The 12,928-nt window shown below is 47.4% G+C and overlaps 1 protein-coding gene across 2 annotated transcripts in view; it reads right to left on the bottom strand.

The window, feature by feature from the left end:
- The window catches only part of LOC137542140 (peroxidasin-like), an 81,611-nt gene that overhangs the window by 27,052 nt on the left and 41,631 nt on the right, over nucleotides 1-12,928 (bottom strand). For both annotated transcript variants that reach the window (XM_068263831.1, XM_068263832.1), the window contains 3 exons: nucleotides 6,655-6,813; nucleotides 6,443-6,545; nucleotides 2,818-2,975 (listed from right to left, as the gene is read on the bottom strand). In XM_068263831.1, coding sequence (XP_068119932.1) covers nucleotides 2,818-2,975; nucleotides 6,443-6,545; nucleotides 6,655-6,813 — 420 coding nt within the window. The remainder of the gene's footprint in view (nucleotides 1-2,817; nucleotides 2,976-6,442; nucleotides 6,546-6,654; nucleotides 6,814-12,928) is intronic.

The raw sequence follows: 12,928 nt of genomic DNA, 5'->3' as shown, positions 1-12,928 counted from the left end.
ACAGTTATGCATCTTGGAATTTGGCCAATTTCAAGATACCTAAATTTGCATAAAATTAGCATCACCTTAGAATTGTTAGCGTCTCATCGGCATATATGCATGAAAATGGCATCGGAAAATGTGGGTACAGGGCAAAGACGAAAAACTTCTCACCCTGCTCCTGCAAAAGTCCCAGCGGCCACTGGCGCACCGAAGGGGGTATTCCGGGTGTCTGGAACACCCCCCCCCCCTCCTCCCCGCGACCAGAAGGATATGTGTGCGGCGCTGCGGGGGGCCTCGGGTCGGTTGCTGCTGGCGGCGGGCAGAGCTGCGGGGAGAGAAGACACTTACGGTGCCTGGATCCTGCGCGGCTTCCATGTACTTCCTGTCCCGGCGTCTGTCGCTATGGTAACAGCGCCCCCTGTGATGACGTACCGCATGTCATCACAGGGGTAGCTCTTACCGATGCGACGCGCGCCGGGACAAGCAGAAGATAGAATCTGCGTGCAGGATGAAGGCAGGTAAGTGGAAACTCCTCTCTCCCCGCTCCCCCCACCCCCGCCTACCTATCCCAACATATTCCAGGGCATAGACCTATCTAACCTATACTGGGGCATGTTCCTATCTAAGCTATACTGAGGGGCATATACCTATCTAATCTATACTGGGGGGCATACACCTATCTAATCTATACTGGGGCATTTACCTATCTAACCTATACTGGGGCATGTACCTATCTAAGCTATACTGAGGGGCATATACCTATCTAATCTATACTGGGGGGCATATACCTATCTAATCTATACTGGTGGACATATACCTATCTAATCTATACTGGGGCATATACCTATCTAACCTATACTGGGGCATGTACCTATCTAAGCTATACTGAGGGGCATATACCTATCTAATCTATACTGGGGGGCATATACCTATCTAATCTATACTGGTGGACATATACCTATCTAATCTATACTGGGGGGCATATACCTATCTAATCTATACTGGGGGGCATATACCTATCTAATCTATACTGGGGGGCATATACCTATCTAATCTATACTGGGGCATATACCTATCTAAGCTATACTGGGGGCATATACCTATCTAACCTATACTGGGGCATATACCTAACCTATACTGGGGCATATACCTATCTAACCTATACTGGGGAATATACCTATCTAACCTATACTGGGGCATATACCTATCTAAGCTATACTGGGAGGCATATACCTATCTAATCTATACTGGGGCATATACCTATCTAATCTATACTGGGGCATATACCTATCTAAGCTATACTGGGGCATATACCTATCTAAGCTATACTGGGGGCATATACCTATCTAAGCTATACTGGGGGCATATACCTATCTAAGCTATACTGGGGCATATACCTATCTAACCTATACTGGGGCATATACCTAACCTATACTGGGGCATATACCTATCTAACCTATACTGGGGAATATACCTATCTAACCTATACTGGGGCATATACCTATCTAAGCTATACTGAGGGGCATATACCTATCTAACCTATACTGGGGCATATACCTAACCTATACTGGGGAATATACCTATATAACCTATACTGGGGCATATAGCTATCTAAGCTATACTGAGGGGCATATACCTATCTAATCTATACTGGGGGCATATACCTATCTAATCTATACTGGGGGGCATGTACCTGTCTAATCTATACTGGGGGGCATATACCTATCTAACCTATACTGGGGGACATATACCTATCTAATCTATACTGGGGGGCATATACCTATCTAACCTATACTGGAGCCATATACCTATCTAACCTATACTGGAGGCATATAGCTATCTAATCTATACTGGGGCATATACCTAGATAATCTATACTGGGGCATATACCTATCTAACCTATACTGGGGGGCATATACCTATCTAATCTATATTGGAGCCATATACCTATCTAACCTATACTGGAGCCATATACCTATCTAACCTATACTGGAGCCATATACCTATCTAACCTATACTGGGGGCAACTATATGGGCTACCTATACTCGGCTGGCTACCTATACTGTGGGCACCTATACCTGTCTCCACATTGGGGCACATTTTACGCCCTCGCCCTGGGTGCAATTTAGCCTAGAAACTGCTAGTATTTGGCTCCACGCACATCATGTTTTGGCCACGCCCACATGCCGCTTTCAGGAATCCCCCCCTGAAAATCCTGGATTTGCCCCTGGCGGCGTTAATTACTATTCCCCCTCCAGGCCGACCATGGACGACATAATTCAGGTATCAGCTATTGCTGGCGGCCAAATTGTGCTGTTTTTATAGTCATTTGAACCCCGTCCAGGGCCAGATTAGCCATAAGGCACTGTAGGCACGTGCCTACAGGCAGATGACGATGGAAAGGCGCTCACTCCCTCCTTCCCTATGCAGAGTCCTGATGATAGTGTAAATCAGAGGTTACTCACCCAGGTCTTTGCATTCCACTGACAGGATCTCCCTTCAGTCAGAGGCACCTCTAGCGGCTTAATATTGAGGGTACCTCTGGCTACCTAATACTAAGGAGACACCTGTAGCTACCTATGACAGGCAAGGGAAGTAAGGGAGAAGTGACAGCTGGTCCAGCCAGCACAGCCTCATGGAGGGTGAAATCTAAGGTGCCAGGACATCTGTGTCTATAGGCTCCTGTGAGGTAAATCTGTCCAAATTACTGTCTGAGCGCCGCTATAGCCATAATTCACATTACGGCCTATGGCCTCGCATGGTGCACCCAAATTTCCCTGTGCTGTTGTGCGCTGTCTCCTGTAGACACGTTCTTCACCACCAGGATAACCTACTTGTGCTGTTGAGGTCCACGGGCAGACCCTGAAGCACATGTTCCTCTATCAGTTGCAAGGTCCTCTCCAGGATCTCAGCTGACTGAATGGTCTCAATGGTCCGAGGATCCCGAGGGTAGCGGGACAGGGCAAAGAGGTCACTGGGCGACTTGGGCAAACTGTAGAAAAACAACAGGCTTTGAGTGTAGAGTAGGGTTCTAACTTACTACCAAATGGAAAAAAAATAAGTGCAATATAAAATAGTGAGTGCATAAGATTATTACAAGTACTTTATACAGAGAAACTACAAGCCACGTCTATGCATAATTTATCACTAGTTGTTGCGAGGTCAACAATGTAACTATCCTCCCCTGCTGAGCCGTAATCTGTAAGATTAACTTCCACAAGAGGCTGCCTGTGTGAGTGATCCTTCTTTTGCAGTGCAGATTATCTTCCTGTAGGATTGTTCCTGCTCCTCCTCCCCTGAGTGATCCCTCCTCTGCTGAGCACCAGTCAGTGATCATTCTCCTGCTGACCACCAATGAGTGATCCCTCCATTTATGAGAACCAATCAGTGATAATTCTACTGCTGAACAATAAGTGATCTCTCCCCTCCTGAGCACCAATCAGTGACTCCTTCCTGCTGGGAGCCAATGAGTGATCCCTCCCCACAAAGCAGTTACTGGTATAAATTTGAACCCCCTGCTGAGAAGCCACTGATAGGGGTATTTTGCAGAAATGTGTGGTCCTATCACTGTTCAGAAGCTGCCTGTACCGCATAACCCCTCAATTTTATGTCACCTATCTTTTTCCCAGTGGTCGGCCATGCTTGTTGAGCAGTTATGAGTCATCTGCACCTCAGTGAGCAATACAGTATATATGAATGGTTGCTTACCCATTAAAGTGTTAGAGTACTTGGGGCTAACAGATCCTAAAATGGTATGCCAATCAATAATCCAATATGCTTGCATTATTAGTTTTAGTCCCAATTAAAAATACTGACATGTCACCCCAAAATCTCAAGAAAAGAGAAATATTTTACACTATATCTATACTGATAGTAAACTAGCTACAGTGTATTGCATTCCCTGCCTGGACTTCTAGAATGTCCTCCACCCCCTTGTAAATCAGCCCTTTGCACTCCATATCCTGTCTGTATAAAGTAGAACATTATGAACATTTTAGCACATACTGAGGGCAGAGTACAGGCTAGCCACAAATCATTTTTGTACAGTATAGCATGCAAGTAGTACGCCAGTACCGTTAAATCAGTAATGCAGGTAATACTTCTTTATTGGTCACCGCTCTATTTTAAAGGGACACTTAAGTAAAAAAAAAAAAAAAAAAGAGTTTTACTCACCTGGGGCTTCCAATAGCCCCCTGCAGCTGTCCGGTGCCCTCACCGTCTCCCTCCAATCCTCCTGGCCCCGCCGGCAGCCACTTCCTGTTTCGGTGACAGGAGCTGACAGGCTGGGGACGCGAGTGATTCTTCGCGTTCCTGGACACAATAGCGCCATCTATGCTGCTATAGCATATATTATATACCATATAGCAGCATAGAGGGTGCTAATGTGTTTGGGAACGCGAAGAATCACTCGTGTCCCCAGCCTGTCAGCTCCTGTCACCGAAACAGGAAGTGGCTGCTGGCGGGGCCAGGGGGATTGGGGGGAAGACGGCGAGGGCAGCGGAGAGCTTCAGGGGGTTATTGGAAGCCCTAGGTGAGTAAAACTCATTTTTTTGGGGGTTGACTTAAGTGTCCCTTTAAGACATAGTAAAAACACTTACACAAAGTGTATGTACATTAACACTTTGAATAACCATCCTTTATCCACCAATGACTGCATGAATAATCCCACCTCTATATGTTCATATGTCTAACTCATCCCCCCTGCTAAACAGCTTCCCCATCAGCGATCCTTCATATACTGAGTAGGCATTTTTCTTAAAAATCTGACAATTTACCTGCTGGGCAATTACCCATCAGTGATCCCTCCTCCAATGAGTATCCTTTTTCTTACTAATTCCTCCCCTGTGGAGCAGCTATCCCCATCAGTGATCCCTGCCCCGCTGAGTATCCATTTCTCTTACTAATTCCTACCCTGAAGAACAGGTACCCCTATCAGTGACCCCTCCTCCACTAAGTATCCATTTCTCCTACTGACTCCTCTTCATTGAACAGCTATCTCTCCCTATCACTGATCCTCCACTGAGTATCCATTTCTCTTACGAATTCCTCCCCTGGGGAACAAGTACTCTCATCAGTAATTCCTTTTCCATTAAGTATCCATTTCTCCTACTGACTTCTCACCATTGAACAGCTATCCCTCCCTATGAGTGATCCCTCCTCCACTGAGTAGCCATTTGTCTCAGTGACTCCTTACCTGCTGAACAGCTATTCCTGCCAGTGATTCCTTCTCTACTGAGCAGCCATCCCTACAAGTTGATCCCTCTCAGGGTGAGCAGTCAACTTTAATAATGACACCTTTTCCGCTAAACAGCTAGCGGATCCCTCCCATGCTGAACAACTTCCCTTATCAGTGATCTCTACCTCACTGAGCATCTGTACAATTGATCCTTCCCCCTACGGAGCACACAACCGCCTATATTACTGATCCCTCCCCCACTGAGCAGCTATCAGTGACCCCTCGCCAACTGCTCAGCAGTCTGTACAACTTATTTCTGATAGGTACTTGTGACTTAATTTGTCAAAATGTCTAAAACAACATATGCGACTTAATTTATATGTTCAGTTACCACCAGGGTGTTTATCTGGTTTGTTGCTGAGAGTTTAGCTGAAGCAATTTCTACCATCAGACACCCTGAAATTAGCGCACTTTTGCCTGCACAAGGGAAGGCTTCTTACCTGCAGGGGGCAACACTGAGCCTTCACTGCTTAACAGATGTCTGTGGGTAAAGTTATAAACATCCTTTGAGCATCCAATGAGCAACAACCACAAGCATAATCCCTCCTCCACGGAGTAGCAAGTTGTCTTGCTGATCCCGCCCCTGCTGAACAGCTACTCCTATCAGTGAGTGATCCCTTCTTTATTGAGTAGCCATATCCCTCCTCCACTGAGTAGCCATTTGTCTTGCTGATCCCGCCCCTGCTGAACAGCTACTCCTATCAGTGAGTGATCCCTTCTTTATTGAGTAGCCATTTCGCTTACTGATAATTCACCTGCTGGATGGCAACCCAACAGTGATCCTTCCACTGAGTAACCATTGCTCTTACTGACTCCTCCCCTGCTAAGCAGCTACTCCTATCAATGATCCCTCCCCTGCTGAGCAGCTTCCCCCATCAGTGATCTCTACCTCATTAAGCAGACATCAACACAATATGGTCCTTCCCATGCCGAGCAGCCAAACACCTATTTTACTGATCCCTCCCATGCGAGCAGCCAACAGTGACCCCTCCTCCCCCTGCTCAGCCGTTTGTACAACTGTTTTTTGATAGTTACTGGTACTTGTAGCTTTATTTGTCTAACACAACACATGTAACTAAATTGATATGTTCAGTCACCAATTCTGTTTGATGCTGTGGGTTTAGCTGAGACAGTTTCTACCATCAGTCACCCTGAAATTAGCGCACTTCTGCCTGCACAAGGGAAGGCTTCTTACCTGCAGGGCGGCCACACTGAGTCCTCACCTGCTGAACAGATGTCTGTGGGTGGAGTTAAAGCTGCTGTTCACATTTCGTATGGCCTCTTGTAAGGACAACTCTACATAGGCATCCCCAGCACGCACCACACCTGGGGGGAGAGACAGACATCCAGTCTCACCGGTCATCATTCAGAGGAATGTTTGTGGCCGCAGCAGGTGCTGCCTTGGTTTCTCTTCCAGTAACCTAGGCCTGCTTACCTTGTGGCTGTACAAACAGCCGGCCGGACGCAGAGCTGACCCCCGCAGAGCTAGTGGCATGACACTGATACCGGCCGCCATCTTGGATCCCAGCTTTCAGAATATGCAGCGCACCCGACTCCAGAATAGTGTGTCGCCCATCATTTGGTATTTCTTCTCCTGAGGACAGAATAGCAGTTACAGGATGGCCACAAACAAGCAAAATAGGCACAGTTAATGTGGCCACACACCATATAATTAAAAGATCCAATTTTACACCAATTCGATAATTACGATCGGTTGTCCCGAAAAATCGAAAGCTCTTTTTTCATTCATTCAAGAAATCGGATCGAATTTCCCATTTTTATTCGATAAAAGAAGATCAGGAGTGTTGGATTTTTCGGATCAATTTTTGCCAAAATTGTATGGTGTGTGGTAGATTGTCAATTACTTGATGTACAGAACCAAGCAATTTTTTCGGAGTGTTCAAAATTGAACGTGTGTGGTACATTGGTCAGATTTTTAAAATGTTACAATCAGCCAGAAAAATTGATAGCAGTTCTTGAATTGAAAAGATATTTAAAAAATTGTATGGTGCGTGGCCACCTTTAGTCCTGGAAAAGCACAGCAGCTTTTTTCAGATAGGGTAATTTAAATGGAAAAATACAGGACTACAGCAGTAAATAGCAGATACAGCACAAAGCAAAGTGGCCTTGAAGGTGTGGGGGGGGGGAGGGGGTAGTGTTACGCGTAGGTAGGTATAGGTTAGTGTTACGCATAGGTAGGTTGGAGGGTTATGCTACATACACACTAGGCACTAGTGTTGGGCGAACACCTGGATGTTCGGGTTCGGGCCGAACAGGCCGAACATGGGCCAGATGTTCGGCATGTTCGGCCCGAACCCCGAACTCAATGCAAGTCAATGGGGACCCGAACATGTCGCAATACGGCCCCCCTATGGGGTCGCAGGCATAAGGGGGGAGCATGCCCCGATCGCGGGGGGGGTCGGAAATTCCCCCCACCCCCTCCGCTAGCGCTCCCCCCTCTGCCCGCTTCCCCACAAAAAAGTTTGCGTAAAGTTAAATAGTACCGGTGGTGGCTGCTGCAGTGGCTGGCTGGCAGTGGTGTGAGTGAGGACTAGGAGGAGGAGTCCGAGTAGGACGCGTTGAGGCCGGGCAGCGGGCGGTTCAGCGGTAGTACCCTTGTGGTACTTCCGCCCTTTCTCTGACCTCACGTCCTCTACGTGATGACGCATACGAGGGTACGCGTCACGCGAAGCGGGCAGAGGGGGGAGCGGGCAGAGGGGGGAGTCCTTGCGCAGGGGGTGGGGGGAATTTCCGACCCCCCCGCGATCGGGGCATGCTCCCCCCTTATGCCTGCGACCCCATGGGGGGGCCGTATTCGGCCGAACAGGGCCCTGTTCGGCCGGGCATTGAGCAGTTCGGGTGAACCCGAACAGTTTGGCCGAACACCATCAGGTGTTCGGCCGAACTCGAACATCACCCGAACAGGGTGATGTTCTGCAGAACCCGAACAGTGGCGAACACTGTTCGCCCAACACTACTAGGCATGGATGTCTGCAGTTGCATGGAGACAAGCAACAGTTGAAAGACTCCAGCAACAACAGTTGTATACAAGCGACGATTGTATACACGCGGCAACAACCTGTCTGCAACATAGCGGAAACTGTTGCTCAGAAACTTCTGTCGCAGGTTCAATGAACTGTCGGACTCACAAGAGTTGCTAGAGACTAGCATACACACGACCGCACCGACTTGAGACTAGCGACGGTTCCTGCAACAGCTGTGATTAGCAACAGTTCCTTGCACGCGCCTCATACACACGGAGTACCTGTCGCCGCAACATGCGCGCGCCATGTGTTTCCAGCAACAGTTGTAGCCCATGTGTATGGGCTATTAGTGTGAGAGGAAGATTAGGTAAAATGATAGAATATACTGTAATTAAAATTACTGGTATTCTACTAAAAGCATTATCCAACGCCCAGCAGTAGAATATTGCCAATATTCTACTAGCCCTCTTTTAATATACATATTGGGGACCACTGTACACATGCTAGATTCTCAGGATAGGCAGCCCTGAATGGTCACCTTGCCCAAGAGCCACCTAGCATAGTGTCCTCACAACCCCAAACAGTGCATGTTTTGCAGATAAATGCACATAGGCACAGAGGGGGTAAGCTATGTGGATTAACTATGTGTCTCAGCTGTGTCTCAGGCAGGGCCGGATTTACCATAAGGCACTGTAGGCATGTGCCTACAGGCGCCTGATGATGGAAAGGCGGCTCACTTCCCTACCCAAGCGCCCCTCCCTCCCTCCTTTTTTATGCAAAGTCCTGATGAGAATGTAAAAAAAGAGGTTACACACCAAGCTCTCTGCATTCCACTGACCAGATCTCCCTTTAGTCTGAGACAGCACAATTCTGAGACAGACTGCAGGAGTACTGTGGCATCAGTGGATCAGTCCTCCAGTGGTTCAGATCATTCCTGATTGACAGAACACAGAGAGTGTCCCTAGGACCTATAACGTCCAAACCTGCACCTCTACAATTCGGAGTGCCACAAGGATCAATCCTATCCCCTCTGCTGTTTGCAATCTACATTTTGCCACTCGGTACACTTATCCAACAACATGGCCTGACGTACCACTGCTACGCCGATGACACACAGCTATACCTGTCCTTTAAACCTGGTGGAACAGACCCTACTCCAAAAATAAACTCTTGCTTAGCTGAGCTGAATGCTGACAAAACTCAGGTCCTTTTTGTCCAAAGCCAGCGCTCGCCATCAAAACAGCTCTATCCTAAAGCATCACCAATCAGGATTGGGAATTCAGACATAAACAGCTCCAATCTTGTGCGCAGCCTTGGTGTGATAATCGATGGGGAATGGAGTTTCAGAAACCAAATTGAATCTGTAGTTAAATCTTCCTACTTTCATCTGAAGAACATTGCAAAGATTAAACATCTGATTCCCCCAGAGGATCTTCCAACCCTAGTTTATGCCTTCATCACATCACGGCTGGACTACTGCAATGCCCTTTATGCTGGCCCCCCCAAAAAGGACCTGCGTCGCCTGCAATTAGTGCAGAATGCTGCTGCCAGATTGCTAACAAACCAACCTCGCCACTGTCACATTACACCATTCCTTCGCTCACTGCACTGGCTACCAGTAGAATGGAAAATACTCTTCAAGATTGGACTGCTGACATTCAAATCCCTGCAAAATCTGGGCCCTGGATACATGAAGGACTTGCTGAAGCTGCACCACAACTCTCACAACCTCAGATCAGCAAGTTCTATAAACTTGGTCACTCCCAGAGTGAACCTCAAAAAATGTGGAGACCTTCTGTCATGCTGCCCCTACTCTTTGGAACTCACTGCCACACCCAGTAAAGACAGCACCATCCCTGGAGCTATTCAAATCCAGACGGAAAAGCCACCTGTTTAGCCTGGCATTTCCAGACTTATAAAATTCTTCCTCTGTACCATGATGGTCTGAGCCATGCTTATGCGCTTTGAGTCCTACGGGAGAAAAGCACTTTACAAGGGTTATTTGTTGTTGTTAGTCAGGGGCACCTCTAGCTACTCAATACTGAGGTTCTCATAGCTACCTAATACTAAGGGGTGCCTCTAGCTACCTATGATGGGCAGGGTAAGCAAGGAAGAAGTGACAGCTTGGACAGCCAGCACACTTGTGGTGCGGTCCAGTGGGGGTGCGTAGGTTCATGGAGGACGAAGTCAAAGGTGCCAGGACATCTGTGCCTATAGGCTCCTGTGAGGCCTGGTCTCAGGACAAGCACTGCTCACAAGGAGACAAGATTTCAGCAGCCTGAGGGGCAAATGCCAATTCCAGCAGCCAATCAGAGAGTGTAATGGTTGTGGAATTCTCTCCGTGATCAGCGCACAAGACGTGCGCTGACACTGCGGAAATCCTCCACAAGCGTGTAATTTGCGGAAACCCAGCAAAAGGTGCAATGCACCTGTAGAGGGAAATTCCTGTCGACAGATAGAGCTGTGGAGTGCAGAGGAACAGCTCCTCTGCCCTGCCACACACGCCAGACAGGAATTGTACAAAGGGAAGAAACGCAGGGCAAGATATCCCTGAAAGAGAGAGATCAAAGCGACAGAGGGTATGTGTGTTCACCAAACTAGTCGCCACCCTGCGACGATGAACACACAACCAGGAAGACAAAGCGAGAAGGCAATCGCCGGAGATGGCGATTGCTAACAGCGACACAAGACCGAATAAGCACAGATGAGGAATGTATGTTTGTCCACCAATCTAGCCGCCACCTGCGACGGTGGACACACAACAGAAGAAACCAAGTGAGGACGCAATCACAAGAGAAGCGATTGCGGAAGAGAATGAGCACAGGGACAGATTGTATGTGTGTGCACCAAACTAGACGCCAACCCGCGACGGTGCATACACAACAACAGATATGAAGTAGGAACGCAATCGCGAGAGAGGCGATTGCCAGAGGTGACACAAGGCTACAGCAAGGCAGAGCACGAGAGTAGCAAAGACACAGCAAATCATACAATGAGGAGATAAGGAAAATAACAAACGCTAGCTAAACGCGAACACCGCACTCATTCGCAACAGTGCACGCGTTTATGCGCGGTCCCCGCGTGATAAGCACAACAGAGACAAGCACGCCTAACTAACCACGGACAAACGAACCCGAAACAGAGGACGTGAGCGCTTGCTTAACGGTTACCTCACCGAGCCTCCAGCAAGCGTTCAGATACACGAAAGCAGGAATAAACGAGAGATAGGATCCACAGCACTAGCGCAAGGCGAGTGCGATCCAGGCAGACAGATCAGAATGGGCTACCAGTAACAACCGCTGTTCCGGTTAGCAACCAGACACACAGAATGATTTCCTGTCGACCACCGCTGGGACAGGACAATCGCAACAGACAAACAAAACAGATATGCAATCCTAACTGCACTAGAGAAACTGCCTAGTGCAGTTCCAGGAATTACTCTAGGCTAATCTTCAACAAAGAGCAAGGCTGAAACTCCAGGCGAGTGTTACACAGGAACTGACTCTTATGACCAGCAAAGGACTCTGGGAAACATGGCTCTTTATACTGCCAGTCATCAAAGGAGGCAGGTAAGGGATTTGCATAACGAGTGTATGCAAATTCCTCAGCAGCAGAACAGACCAGAAACTTGTAATGGAAAAACAGGTCTCTCTTGCAGAGACCTGCAGCCCACAGACTAGAGGAATGGTCAAACAGCTGTCTGCCAGTGCATCCAGCTGAGCGGATCATTACAGAGAGCAAGCCGAAGTCAGTCTTCTAGGGGAGAAAATAGAAACCATCACTCACGATAGTTTATTATGGATCACAGACTGCCCAGCTAGCACTTCGGGAACTAAAACTCCTAGGAGTGTGTAAGGGGCTAAAAAGGAACAAAAAGCCCTCTTACTTAAATGCTATGGAAAACAAAAGTTTGCCTTTTTAAAACAGAAGGTATCTGCAATGATTCAGGTTGGAGTGAGCTTCTGAGGTGTCCCACAATGCATCACTGCTAAATATGCAAATCATCCCTTTGTTGTCCCCAGTGATGAGGAGCAAAAATGCTAAGATTCTTTTCGCATTAATTTTCGCGAAAATAATGATAAATTCGAATTTCAAGCGAACATGCCTTCGAAAATAAGATTTGTTATTTTTTTCACAGTAAAAATTCCCAGTAAAAATATCGTAAAAGAATTTTTTGCGAAAATGCAAACAAGCTATATTTTCGGGGAAAAAAATAAAACTCAAAAATAGCATTTTTGATGCAAAAAGGACTTTGGCGAATATTCAGAAGCAACACTCGTCCCTGAGAGCTAGGGTTGCCACTTCATCCCTTTAAATACCAGCACAACTAAGTTATACAGGTTCTGGGGCTATTCACACAGTCAGTGGCTAAATTGCATAACGAACATAACGAATGAAAACCGACACCTAGTCACCTCCCCTCACTCCTGCATCCAGGACTTCTCACAAGCATCACTTCTTTGCAACTCTCTCCCCCAGGCTGTCCATCATGAGTCAAGCCTGTAAACCTTCAAACCACCTCTCAAAACACCCCTGTTCAGCATTGGAAGTTTACTGCTTCATCCGCTAACCCCTGTGTCTTCTTCCCTAATGTCTCCACCCCAGTACTCTCTAGATTGTAAGCTCACAAGTGTAGGGACCGCTTCCTAGTGTTTTTTTTTCTGCCGTATTTTATCTTATGAACATAACGGTATTGGTGATGTCTCAAACCCCACATCAACTTTG

Source organism: Hyperolius riggenbachi, chromosome 12 (genome assembly GCF_040937935.1).
Source record: "Hyperolius riggenbachi isolate aHypRig1 chromosome 12, aHypRig1.pri, whole genome shotgun sequence".
NCBI lineage: Eukaryota > Metazoa > Chordata > Amphibia > Anura > Hyperoliidae > Hyperolius > Hyperolius riggenbachi.
This window is presented reverse-complemented; position numbering and strand designations above follow the sequence as displayed.